Genomic DNA, 12,671 nt, shown 5'->3' with positions numbered 1-12,671 from the left:
GCATTGAATCACTAGCAACATATTACAATTTTCTATTCAACTTTAGGATTTAAACACCTATGACATGATGATATTTTACTTTTTTATGGGATATATATATATATAACATGGTATTCTTATGAAGAAATTTTCACATCTCTTCAAACATGTTCTGACCCTTGATTACTGGAACCATTACCTCTTGTTCCCTTCAAAGATTTGAAACTGATCAACCTAGCGAAGGCACTCTTAGATCTTGTCATTCTTTCACTTCCATACTTATCAGAAAGTTCATCAGATAACGATTTTACGATATTATCGAAGCGACGCTTGTACGTCGGGAACCTTGTCATAGATTTGGTGATCCCCTGTAGTCTGTGTGTAACAGAAGATGATCAGAACAAAAAGAAAATGTTAAAATTAACTAACTAGTTTCTGGGCTAATATACCTTCTAGCGAATGCGTCGAGTTCGGCACGTTTGATATCAGAGGCAGGGGTTCGGTCAACACTTAAATCTTTTAACCTCTCTGCATCACCATTCAAGATTCGGTCAACACTTAAATCTTTTAACCTCTCTGCATCACCATTCAAGAGAACTAATTTGCTGAGGTAGTCCTCTTCTGAGGCAGAGAGGTTTTCAGCTTTGATTTGTTCTTTCATGATCAAAAGCGGATTAAGGAACCATTCGAAAAACACTTCCCTTGGTCTGTTTGAGGTTGTAAGTTCAGTATCATTGCCTACATCGGGGAAGTAATTTAAAAATCGAGTGAAATTGTACGGACGGACGAAGATTAAAAATTAAGAGGGAAACGTGGAAGGTAAAGACGTCTATTTCTGGAAGTAGAAATGCTGCAAGTGTTTCACTTACTTATCAATAGACCCACGGAATTGACTTTGGCCGAGCGCAAGAGTCCCTGGAGAAGGCAATATGCTGGCAAACCAATACTAATAATTCTATTCCCTTTACCAGACCTGGCTTCTTCTATGTCCTTTTGTGTTATTAGACCTTCCGAAACCATTTTTTCTCCGACATTTTTACATTCCTTGAATAAGCAATCGAAAAGCTACACGAGGCATGTACGATATTCATTTAGTACATACGATCAAGCAAGATACAAAACATGAACATCCAAGGAAAAAGAGTTACATTTGAGGCATGCATCATAGGCCATAAAATACTACAAAAGAATGCCTCGAGTGATTTCAACTCCGTGATATTATTTTTCATTGAATATGAGTGCGAAGGAGCTTTTTGGAAGCTGGGTCTTGAGAAGGAATTTGAATGTTCGATTATCGGTGACGAATCAACCTTTTTACGATATTGAGGCCTACCAAATATAAAATGTGCGAAGAGTAAAAAAAAACATAAGACAAGTGCATTAATCGCAAGTCACGGACATAAATATAATGAAGCAAAACAAAACCTAGGGAAGCATGATCCTTCTGGCATGTCAAGAATATCACTGCTGTATTCATCATAAAGGGACAAAGCTGCAACAGTGTAGCGAAAGCCCGACAATAAGGAAGACTCCTGCATTTCCGACAACAAATAAACACAGTTCAACAAACCTAAGTGAGACCTATCATGGTTTCATTATAACTTCAAGGTGTTTAACATTGCACTATCATAGAAGCTAAATTTGAAAAGAAGGAATTTTTGAAGCATTCTTTCTACCCAGGATTTTGATAAATGCAATTGACTGATGTGTAAGTTTTGTGCTGCAATGTGACACTGACCCATGAAAGGTGTAGACTATATGATAAATGTATTCGGAAGAATCGTGTTAACATATTTACGCACATCGGGATTAGTTCATTAGCAAACCTTATAGAGAAAACCATCAATGGATAGTAAATCTTTCACCATATACTACTTACTATCATATCTATTAAAAACATATGGTTGCAATGGCTAAGATTCAACTGCTCAAGGTTTACATCAGCATTACGGTAGAGTTCGACACGAGCCCTTGGTATAGCTGTTTACCTTTTACATGGTATCATCTAAATACTACATAGGTAGGGCATATATGTGCCTATGATGAACTGGAAATTGGATGCAGTGATACATCAACACCAGCAAATGATGAAACTTCACTTATTTTTTATCCTAATCTGCCATGTTATGATATTTGTAATTGTCTAACCGAATTATATCCTAATTAGCTACATTATCACCAGTCGAAATAGAGTGAAAATATACGAGGATTGACCTGATAAGCAACGACTCCTGCGTAAGCCCCGAGAAAGAAACTTGCTACCAAGGATGCCAAAACTGCACCAACAACAGCCAATGGCCACAAAAGGATAGCAAGTCCTGCAAAAGGTACACATATTGTGTCCAAGAAAGGACCTTCCCGGCCAATGAGGTCATGAAACAACCGGCACCACCCCTTATAAAGCATATAAGGGCCTTTGCAAAGGGCAACAAATGATATAACTGGCACATCAACTATGATTCCGATAACCGCAGCTAAAACTGCACCAGGAAGATAAAGCAGCCTGCACCAAGAAAGAAAAAAGATACATCAATGAAGTTTCAAAATAAAATATCATGATTCATATAGCATAACTCTTCCACATCAGACAACATACTTGGCATGTTACGAGTCATATTAAGAGGGTAAGCTTGGTGCAACGGTAAGGTTGCTACTTAGTAATCATATAGTCACGAATTCAAATCCTGGAAACAGCCTCTCCCTTGTAGGAGTAAGGCTGCATACATCTACCATCCCTAGACCCTACTAAGTGGCAACCTTGTGCACTGAGCCACCCTTTTAATGACACTTATTTTACTTTCAAATATGTATAATTGAGTAATCGTATAATTCACACTTGGTTAAAAAAAATGCATAAGAAAGAACAGGAATTAAACAATTTATGTCATCAAACCAAGTTTGCTATAATTAAGTTTGGCAAGCAAATTATACATGATTAAAATCACCAAACCAACACAGGAAAAGTATGAAATACAGAACCATAGTAACCTCAGTTATCTCAAGGACTCGAAAGATAGCTATATGTTGCAAGTCAAACTGATTTTATAGTGTGTGAAACCATTCTACCTTCTGAGACTTGTGTTAACATACAAATTTATAACATCTTGAAATTCCGAAGTTATAGAACTAGTGATTGAAGCTGAAATGATCTTGTTTGCATAAACAACTAAGGTTTAAAATATGAAAACTGAAAAGTATCTTAGAGTGACACAAGCATGTTCTTCCTTCAAGAATCCGAAAGCAGTCAAGCTTTGAACCAAGGAAATTACTTAACCAAAATCAATTTACAACAGACATGATTTATGTCAGTAATGTGATAACGTAAAACCTTTCAATGAAAGACACCTTCGTAAATTGTAACCACAAACTACGACTAGATTTACAGGTCCATATTGATCACGCAGGCCAGCGCTAAAGAAAAATACTGCTACTGTCTACCCGAAACGAAAAATTTCGATGTGCATAGAACAAATTCAAGGGAATGCTTTAGAGAAAAAAGAAACAAACATAATGAGGCATACAATGACAAAACCTGATCTCATAGTATTTCCCATTCAGAGGTCCTTTCTGTCGCAGGTCATCTATAACCGAGAAATAGGAATGGAAAGAAACATCTTTTACATCATTGACAACCATGCAACTCTTTTCGATAGTGCTCCACATACCGTCCTGAGGGCATAGTTTGAAATTTCTATGACGGATGGTAACCGGATAACAGAAATAACAAGCATTCTAGAAACAATAGAATAAAACATACAATAAAGCAGTGGAAGAGTTTGTTTTCTTTTCCTTCCTTTATAGCTTCAAAAGTAGCAAATATCGGCGAAAGAAATCCGAAGGCTGCTCCACCTACAATACTTCCAACAATTCCAACCACCAACAATGAAATCAGCAGTAACGGTAGTACACATATGCAGATAAGTACCTTCAGAAAGGGTCCTAATTGTCTAGCACTGTCCATTAGAGAAATCGATATGAGAAAATCGTAACAAATTTACGATAAACCGATATATGAATGAAGAAGAACTAGGAAAAGTAGTAGTTAAGGAAAGCACCTCACAACACAGTAATATGTCCAAACAACATGTGCTGGCCAAAGTCCAAGTATGATAGCATAGTTCCCAATTGTCATTAATAAGCATATCAAAGGGCATAGAAAGATACCTGAAGCCATTGATCATTGGTCATTACGATTCGCAATCATAAAACTAATGCCGAATCCTTCATTTAACTCTTTTCCATTATAGCAAGAACAATATATGAGCAGCTATTACATTACATATTCCCTAGAATATGTCAATGTTGACCTTAAAATATTATATACTGTTTGTCGTTAAATAAGAGTTTCATGCACTGAGCCACATTTTTTTGTCATTCAAAATACTTGTGTTTTCTTTCCCAGTTTTTCTATAGAATTATATATTCTTCTTATTCAACAAACAAAAGTACAAGATTTAATCAGAAACAAACATACGGATTTGAATGATTTCCTCCTCTATATATATATGATAAGGTGGTGAAATTATTATTGAAAGTATGTTATTTTGTCTGAGCCGGAAACATCCGAAAGTATGTGGGGCTAACTCTCTCAGCATTTTTTCCATCCACTATACTCGAACCTGAAACCTTGCTTAAGGGGAATCAAGCATGTATCATTTGAACTAACACCCGTTTGGTTTCTGCCTTTAATTTAACAAAAAAGAATAATTTTTCAGCAAAAACATGTCAAAAGGAACACATGTGAAACATCAACCCATGTCTCCAACATTGTATCATAAAAGAATGGCAAAAAACACAGAACTGAACTATGCATATATGAACAAAAAATAGTGATAACTTAGCATATATATATATATAGGATAAAAAGAAAAAACACAGAATAGAACCATTCATTGACCTTTGATGGTGCCTAGAAGCAGAAGCCCAATGAAGAAAGGTAGAAAGTGGATAAAGTTCCACAAAGAAGCAGAAAATCCCGTTGGAGGTTCCATTCACTTAGATCTTTTAACTTCAAAACAATGCACTCAGGTACAGTAGAAAAGATTCAAACTTTGAACTCTTCAATCTTCACTGAGAACATTGAAGGTTGGAAACCAAATACCCACAAGTTAAAATGCATTTTTCTGAAAGCACATGAAGAAAAACAACATGGGTCTTTGAATTTTCATTATAATGGTTTTTGCAACTTCAAAGAATCAGCACCACCAAATGTATCGAACTTTACAATTCATCTTATATATTCAATTCCACCTTTGAGGATAAATATGATATGCCTTATTCTACTATACACTCGTATCATTCTCTCGTTCAATTCCACCTTTAAGTTTTTTGGTATTTTTACTCTTTTAAGTTAGTTTTATACTTTAATAATATAAAATGTCAATTTAATAACTTTTCTATAATTTTAATGTTAGATGCATGAAATTGACAAATGGTGTAATGATAGATGATAGTGTTTATTTTTTTAGATTATTACTAAATTGGCGTTTTATTTTATTAAGAGAACCAATTATGAGTGTTTTAGTTGATATTATTATTAAATGTTTTTTTGAAATAAAATACACATTTGTAATTCAAAGTATAAAATACACAGTTGTCATTTCACAGGAATGGAAATTATATGGTAATAATAAATAAATTGTAATTCAAACTATCAAAGTCAAAGTTTATTTATTTAATAATAAACAAATTAAGTTTAATTTTTATATATTATAAATTTAGTGTTTAATTTATGCTGGTGAGTTGATATGACGATGAGTAACAGGATTCGTAAGTACTTGCAAAAATACCTGTAACAGATCGGGTCTGCATCAGTGTTTTTTGGATCTGCGCATAATTAAGACATGAGATTATAAGACTTGTTATTAATCCATAATGTTATATTGTTAATTCACAAATGTGATTGTTATGTTGTTAAATAATGATGTTATTAAACAATGGTATTATATTACGTTGTTAAATGATATTTATAATCCTATATTATGTTGATTGAATAAGTCTTGCTAAATCAACTTTTTATCATACTATTGAAATAGTCAATTTAAAATGTGTTTAAAATTTTTAATATTTTATATTTTTCTCTCTTGTTAATTACCTAAATTATATATAAAATTGTAGGAAACAAACAACAATTACATAAAAATTATTCGTAATTATTTTTAATATTTTTTGAATTTATGAGTACCCGTTTGATACTCAAGAACCCATGAATAGCAAACTCAGCAGATATTAGCACGAGTCTGAAACAGGTCTAAGTAATATACTATTCACACCCATCTAGACCCATTGTATAGTGAGATCACAATTCTAAACCTTACAATTATTGTTTTAATAAATTAAGTTATATTTTGTCAACCTTAAGAGGAATATGTTTCATATGTTACCATTACCCTTAAACGTGATTTTGGATAAACCTTGTTTAAGTTCTTTTGATGCTTCCAACCACAAAAAGGCATATGTTATTATTAAGAGTATAATTATACATTAATGTAATATTTATACATTATTAATATAATATTTATATATTATTAACGTAAAGATTTATATACAATCATATATATTCACTGCTAGGAACAATGCATGTTAACATCATTCTCCAACTTGTTCCATTACTTTGGCTGAAAATAATTCATTCTCATAGTTAATTGTTAGAATGGTATATCTTCATAATATTGCTTTGGCAATGGGTGTCAGAAATGATCTATTTACATATTTTGGTGTCTGAATCATTGTTATGCATTTCTATAAACCGTGATAAGATAATTTACCATTAAAATAAAAGAGAAAAATAATTTACCATTATATATAGTTAATACATTATTTATTATCTATTTATATTACTTTGTTCAAAAAATGAATAATGATTAAACATAAATGATAAATGATACAATAACAATATATAAAATTAATACACTATTAGTATTTACTTTTTTTTCTCTTTTTAAAATGCAATAAATAGGTAAATTAGAGAACCATGTTGTGTTGTATAAGTTTGACTAAAAGGAATAAAGAAAAAAAAACTTTGCATCGAAGTATGACTCTATCATGCTAAATAACTCTAATTATAGTAACCAAATCAGTGATTTAAATTGCAGACCACATCACTTAATGCAACCACAATATTGGGGTTGCAGTGACCCCTACAACCACATTGCAATGTGAGTCTGACTCATAGTGGTATGACCGCATTGGGTTGCAACATAACCACATCAGACCACATTTATACCACATCAGACCAGATCAAGCCGTATCGAATTCAAATATACTTTTTTAATCATAAAATATTTACACTACAATGACAACAATCACAATTTAAAACAGTGGACCAAATATTCAACTTATAGAGAATTCAAGGAAGATTAACTTTATTTCAAATATAAATGGACAACCAAGAATATTCATTTTGATGCCTTTATTTTCATTAAAGAAATGGCAATCCAAGTTGTAGTCATACATCACACTCCACCATAATGTCCATGTTGATGATGGCCCTAGGCCTCACACCTTAATATCTAAAGTCTGTTCACGAGTTGATTTTTGGAGGATAATAAAAGGAATACGAAGATTTACGAGCTATGAAATACACATGTTAGATGGCTCTTAAGCCTTCCCTTTTCATTCAACTCTTCCAAAAACTAACTCGCAAACATACCCTTAAACTTCATTATAAATTCCAAAACCTTTGATTTTGTAGTAGACTTCTTTGTCAACCTCCACAAAACAATTGACTCTACTTGTACAACATGTTTCAATGTTCTAAACCCCTTTTACAACATCAAATAGATGCAAAAGTTTGTGCAAATAAACCTCAATCTAAGGTCCAAAACTGCCACTAATATGCATGTTTTATCAGAGTATAGCAGTAGAACATAGAATTTGCCACTGGGATTCTTACAAGGCATAATTATATCTACAACATTTCCATCAAGAAACTTCAATCCCCGGCTCGACCAACAATAGATGCGCGAAAATGTCTATTTGAACAATGTAATATCGACAATGTTCTTATTAGGAACAATGCCTACCATAATCTATATTTGTCATTCCCTCTTCACGAATCTTCCCTGCGAAATGTACCGACATAAAGCAATTCATTGTTCAATATGTATAGAGAAGAAATGATAACAAATTTCAGATGTTTTACACAGTTTTATAGACAATTACATACAAATAAGTCTAGCCCTTAATATACTTTTCTTTTTCTTTCTAAAGTAATCTACTTTCACTTCTCAAAATTGAAGACATGTTTTCAAGTTCATTCCGAACAGATTTAAAGTAATCAAGCAAATTAGAGTATGCAAAACATTTGTTCTACTGTATGGGATCACTAATACTATGTCGTGTCTACAATTTATTGGCCATTGTCGGGAAAATACTTTTGATCTCGAGAACGCTAATATTGCAATAATATGGCTTGAGATTGTAAGAATGTCGTGATCATGCAATATGATTTCCTGGAATGACATTTGAATCAGACATAAAACTTCGGTAGCAATGCAACCTATGATGAAACGAACTATGTCATTGCATGTTCGGCAAGTGTTTAGTTTGGACGATGTATCACGTATGAACTCACTGTAACCCAAGTGAACCATGTACGAGAACCCATACCACATTCCACGTAACTCGTCTAGACGAACAACATAGGGGAAAACTAAAAGACGGGGAGGGAATGATTAATTAAAACTTCTATTTTTTCAATTCAACTCCTCTATCTCGACATTTTCTTCCATCGAGTCACGCCGTAACTATACATTAGAACACACAATCGCACATACATTAGTAATAGTTGACGCATGACAACACGAGTGCCGTTTTAAAAAAATAGCAAGTACTTGTACATTGTCTATGGGAGAGTTGGAAATGGCACATGTAGCTTTCTATTCATCCTATTGAAGGTAAGCTCTTGAATGTAGAAGTTAGAATATATTTCGATTTTATATGATTCAGATTTTGATACAGTACAGTTTTTTCTTTAAGATTTATAGAATAAGGGTAGTTAGACAACTTTAGGAAAAAATACAATAGTACAATACCCTTTTAATGAGCACTAGCATATGCCATATTAACTCGTAAACTCAAGGCAAAAACACATTTGATGGCCACGATAGGGTAAACTTTTATCATGTCCAATGTTCGATGCACACCAGATAATTATGGTATTGATGTAGTCGTGGCAGTGATGGTAGTGTGGTTGTGGCAATCGTCTTCTAGTGTGGGGTATGATGGAAAAAACTGCACTATCCTACCACGTCCATTTCTAACGCAATGATGAACATGATAGGATAGGCCAATAAGATAGAGGTTATCACATCCGGTTGGCTCACTAAACTCTGGATTGCAACAAGACATACTATCGTATCATATCGACCAAACGAAGTCTCAAAGTAATTTGATGGAATAGGGCAAAAATTTACATTTTAAGTGTCTTCGCTCAAGTGCTAGAGAAGAATTACTATTTTCTTTAGTTACTCATAGTGTGCAATTTATGTACATTTCCTACATGAAGTTTATAGCCATGTAATTGAATAGCAGCATTGAATAGTTATAGTTATGGAATAGTACCTTCATCCTAGGCCTCTTCTCGGCATTGAGCTTGCGAACTTCGTAGCGGATCCTCTTCGAAAAAAGCCGGCTTTGCCTCTTCTCTTTGTATCTTAGCACACTTGCCTCTCTCTGCCCAAGTTTCCAACCCATTTCTTCTTTCTCCTTCATCTTGTTAGCCCCACAACTTTCTGGAACAGTCCATGTGTTCCCAGCATCACTGCCCCAACCATCCCATGGAACCTGCCGAAAAGCAAGTTATTAACTTCATCGAACACTCAACTCGATATCACCAACAATGGATCCAATATAATCCATTTAACTTCTATTGTCTCTAGATGTTCACTTTAAAACTATCCATGTCAATTCAACCACTAACTTACCTATGTTTTTGTATGGTTAACTATTTATTGGGCGAGACTGATCTCGGCGTAACGATAAGTTTGTTTGCCTTGTAATATGAAGGTCATGGGTTCATATATAGGAAACAACCTCTTCGCTTGCTTACGAAGGTAAGGCTACAGACATCTATTATCCCAATATCCCACTTTGTAGGAGCATCGTGCCATTCGACCGCCTTTTTTCAACTACTTATTGGGTAATGATGACTGATAAAACTCTGAACAATATCCAATCTTTCCAAGAAACTTGGGGTTATATACTTCTATACTATATATAAAGCCAAAACTTGAAATAACTACCACCATGATTCTATTTTTCTATTTTGCCCTTAATATTTTTTTATTTCTAAAGTAAAACCATATAATCCTAGATATTATAATAAATACAAAAATTATAACATGAAATACATCCAATAAAAACATTCTAATTCTCTAAAATAAAAAATACAAATTTAATACTTAATATCATAAAATAAGAATGCGGATCGACAGACACGAAATGTATGTTGACACGCTAGTATACAATAAAGGAAAACTTGTTTTGAAAATTTGAGTCTACTAGTTCTCAATGTACTTTACATCATTTTCCAAGACAAAAACCATGGAAATAGATCCACCCATCAATTTTATATTTAAATGATCAATTTAGACCTAGATGACCAACCATTAAGGGATCCAAGTCCCAAAACCATCTCTTTTATTTCCTTAACCCTTGCCCTATGTTATCATTTCCCACAACTAAACAAATAAAACACACAAAACCACCAAATCTTATGAACAAAATCTATATTAGTTCATGCTACCCTTTTTATAAAACATTAAATCTGTAAATAATTATGTTTATGTATGGTTTGCATAAAATGCAATTCATTAATGAATTAAATCATTTTTTCACAAAAATGTCTTACTTTAACATAATAAAAATGTCAAACACCAACAACATTAGTCTAGTAGTATAAAATGCTACTAGATCCTCATATACGCAAAAGTTTCGATTCTTGTAAACGATGCGAGTACCCTAAAAGAGATTATGTTTACTTCCTTAAAAGGCTAGGAAATACTTTTGGGTATAAAGAAATAAAAATCTGAAGCTAATAATGGAGAAAAATATTGATAAAAAATAAGAAATGAAATGAGAAAATTACATTGGGATTATGAAGATGATGAAAATTAGGTACAGTTTGTGGGCCCTCTCCTTCAACATAAAGTGACCCTTTATCAGACCATGCATTCATTATCCCTTCATGATCCAACTTCAATGACAATACCCCAAACGACGTCGTTCCATACAACAAATCCTCCTTATTAACAACACCCACCACCGCTTCATTATTCTTAACGGCGGCGCTCACGGTGGCGCTAGTCACCTCCGAGTAACAAACCCACCTTTCTTCACACCCATCATCTTCTTTACTACACCTCCTCATCGCCTTCTTCACCAACCAACTCCCACTCTCTCCACCACCACCACAACCACCGCCACCGCCACCGTCGAACGCTGACAAAGACCCTTCTTCTTCCTCCGACGAAGTTGTGTTCTTTGTTATAGTTGATTCATCTTCGAGTAACCCATTAAGGGTTGCACTGCAATCAGAAGTGAAGAATAATGCTACGTCGTTGGTTTCTTCATGCATGTCTAGCTTTTCATCAACCACTGTTGTTTCTGGGTGTAGAGGAAAAAGATTCAACTGTGGTTGTTCTTGTTCTTGTTCTTGTTCATGTTCTTGTTGTTGTTGTTGGATCATTGTTGTTGTTTTGTTGGGTTGAGAAAGTTGAAGACGAAGACTAAGGAACTTTGGTTTTCTTGTTTTTGTTCGGTTTTTTCTACCAAGTGGTTTAAGAGATGAAGATGAAGAAGAAGAAGAACAAAAATCTTTGCTTTGTTTTCTGGTTCTCTTCATATTAATATTATTATGGCTATTTTTGTTGCATATAACTCAATTACAGAAACATTCATACACTTTTATTTAGATTTCAAGAATTTGGAGAGAGAAGAAAAAAAGTGAGAGAAACTTTTGGGAAAAGAACATTGACACATGAAGTGTTATGATTGTGATATGTTATATGTTTGACACGTGGAGTGTTCTGATTGGAGGAGAGAGTGGATTCTATTCTTATCTGGATTTCGATGAGGTTAGATTGGGTTTGGTTTTCAGGAGATTGGTGAAAAATAAGGTTATGAATTTACGATTTCATCCTTTTCACATTAAAACTTATTAAATACTTGAAGAAATTAATAAAGAATATTGATAATGTAAAGGATTTTAAGTATAAATAACAAAGATGAATATTGAATGATATATTGAATGATATGTTGAATATCATGTTAAACTCCTGATATAAAAGTTGTAAATAATTTTATTATGTATATATTGAGAAATATGGTATGAGAAAATGAATTATAAATAAGGATATAATATGAAATTAAAATACAATGTGTATTGAATTTTTACAATATCAAAAAATTTAGAGGGGTTGGAGAATTTTTTTTTTCCATCTTTAGAAGAAAAGCTTTGTCTGATTAATATGGGTGCATTCACGTGATATCTGTGCAGTGATTTCATCACTTTCATCCATAGTACAATTGTTTCCTGCCATGTGAGTAATTTTATATATTATAATATTTGAATGGTAAAAAATATATATAATTAATATCCAAAAGGTAATAATACTTTTAGGAGAAAAATATATATATTCATTCTTTATACTGTCATTATATTAATTATATTTATTTTTAATAATGATTCT

The 12,671-nt window shown here is 33.2% G+C and overlaps 2 protein-coding genes across 5 annotated transcripts; both read right to left on the bottom strand.

Moving 5' to 3' along the window:
* Positions 87-5,196, bottom strand: LOC109358418 (uncharacterized membrane protein At3g27390). 2 transcript variants are annotated; one of them, XM_019602624.1, is made up of 11 exons: positions 4,877-5,195; positions 4,035-4,143; positions 3,737-3,932; positions 3,512-3,648; positions 2,194-2,482; positions 1,405-1,511; positions 1,173-1,308; positions 849-1,044; positions 552-717; positions 429-503; positions 87-354 (listed from the first exon to the last, which is right to left on the bottom strand). In XM_019602624.1, exons 1-11 carry the CDS (start codon positions 4,968-4,970, stop codon positions 141-143), a joined length of 1,719 nt encoding a protein of 572 aa, XP_019458169.1. In that variant the 5' UTR covers positions 4,971-5,195; the 3' UTR covers positions 87-140. The 2 variants fall into 2 exon arrangements, with proteins under 2 accessions (XP_019458169.1, XP_019458168.1); XM_019602623.1 differs by having other exon boundaries at positions 429-717; positions 4,877-5,196.
* On the bottom strand, positions 7,366-11,875 carry LOC109358815 (zinc finger protein CONSTANS-LIKE 10-like). Of its 3 annotated transcripts, none has more exons than XM_019603269.1 (4): positions 11,653-11,870; positions 11,069-11,622; positions 9,544-9,765; positions 7,366-8,042 (listed from the first exon to the last, which is right to left on the bottom strand). In XM_019603269.1, exons 1-4 carry the CDS (start codon positions 11,822-11,824, stop codon positions 8,019-8,021), a joined length of 972 nt encoding a protein of 323 aa, XP_019458814.1. In that variant the 5' UTR covers positions 11,825-11,870; the 3' UTR covers positions 7,366-8,018. The 3 variants fall into 3 exon arrangements, with proteins under 3 accessions (XP_019458814.1, XP_019458815.1, XP_019458813.1); XM_019603270.1 differs by having other exon boundaries at positions 11,656-11,870; XM_019603268.1 differs by having other exon boundaries at positions 11,069-11,875.

The sequence above is a fragment of the Lupinus angustifolius genome, chromosome LG10 (genome assembly GCF_001865875.1).
Source record: "Lupinus angustifolius cultivar Tanjil chromosome LG10, LupAngTanjil_v1.0, whole genome shotgun sequence".
Classification (NCBI taxonomy): Eukaryota; Viridiplantae; Streptophyta; class Magnoliopsida; order Fabales; family Fabaceae; genus Lupinus; species Lupinus angustifolius.
The sequence above is the reverse complement of the archived record's forward strand: the minus strand, read 5'-3'. Positions and strand labels throughout refer to the sequence as shown.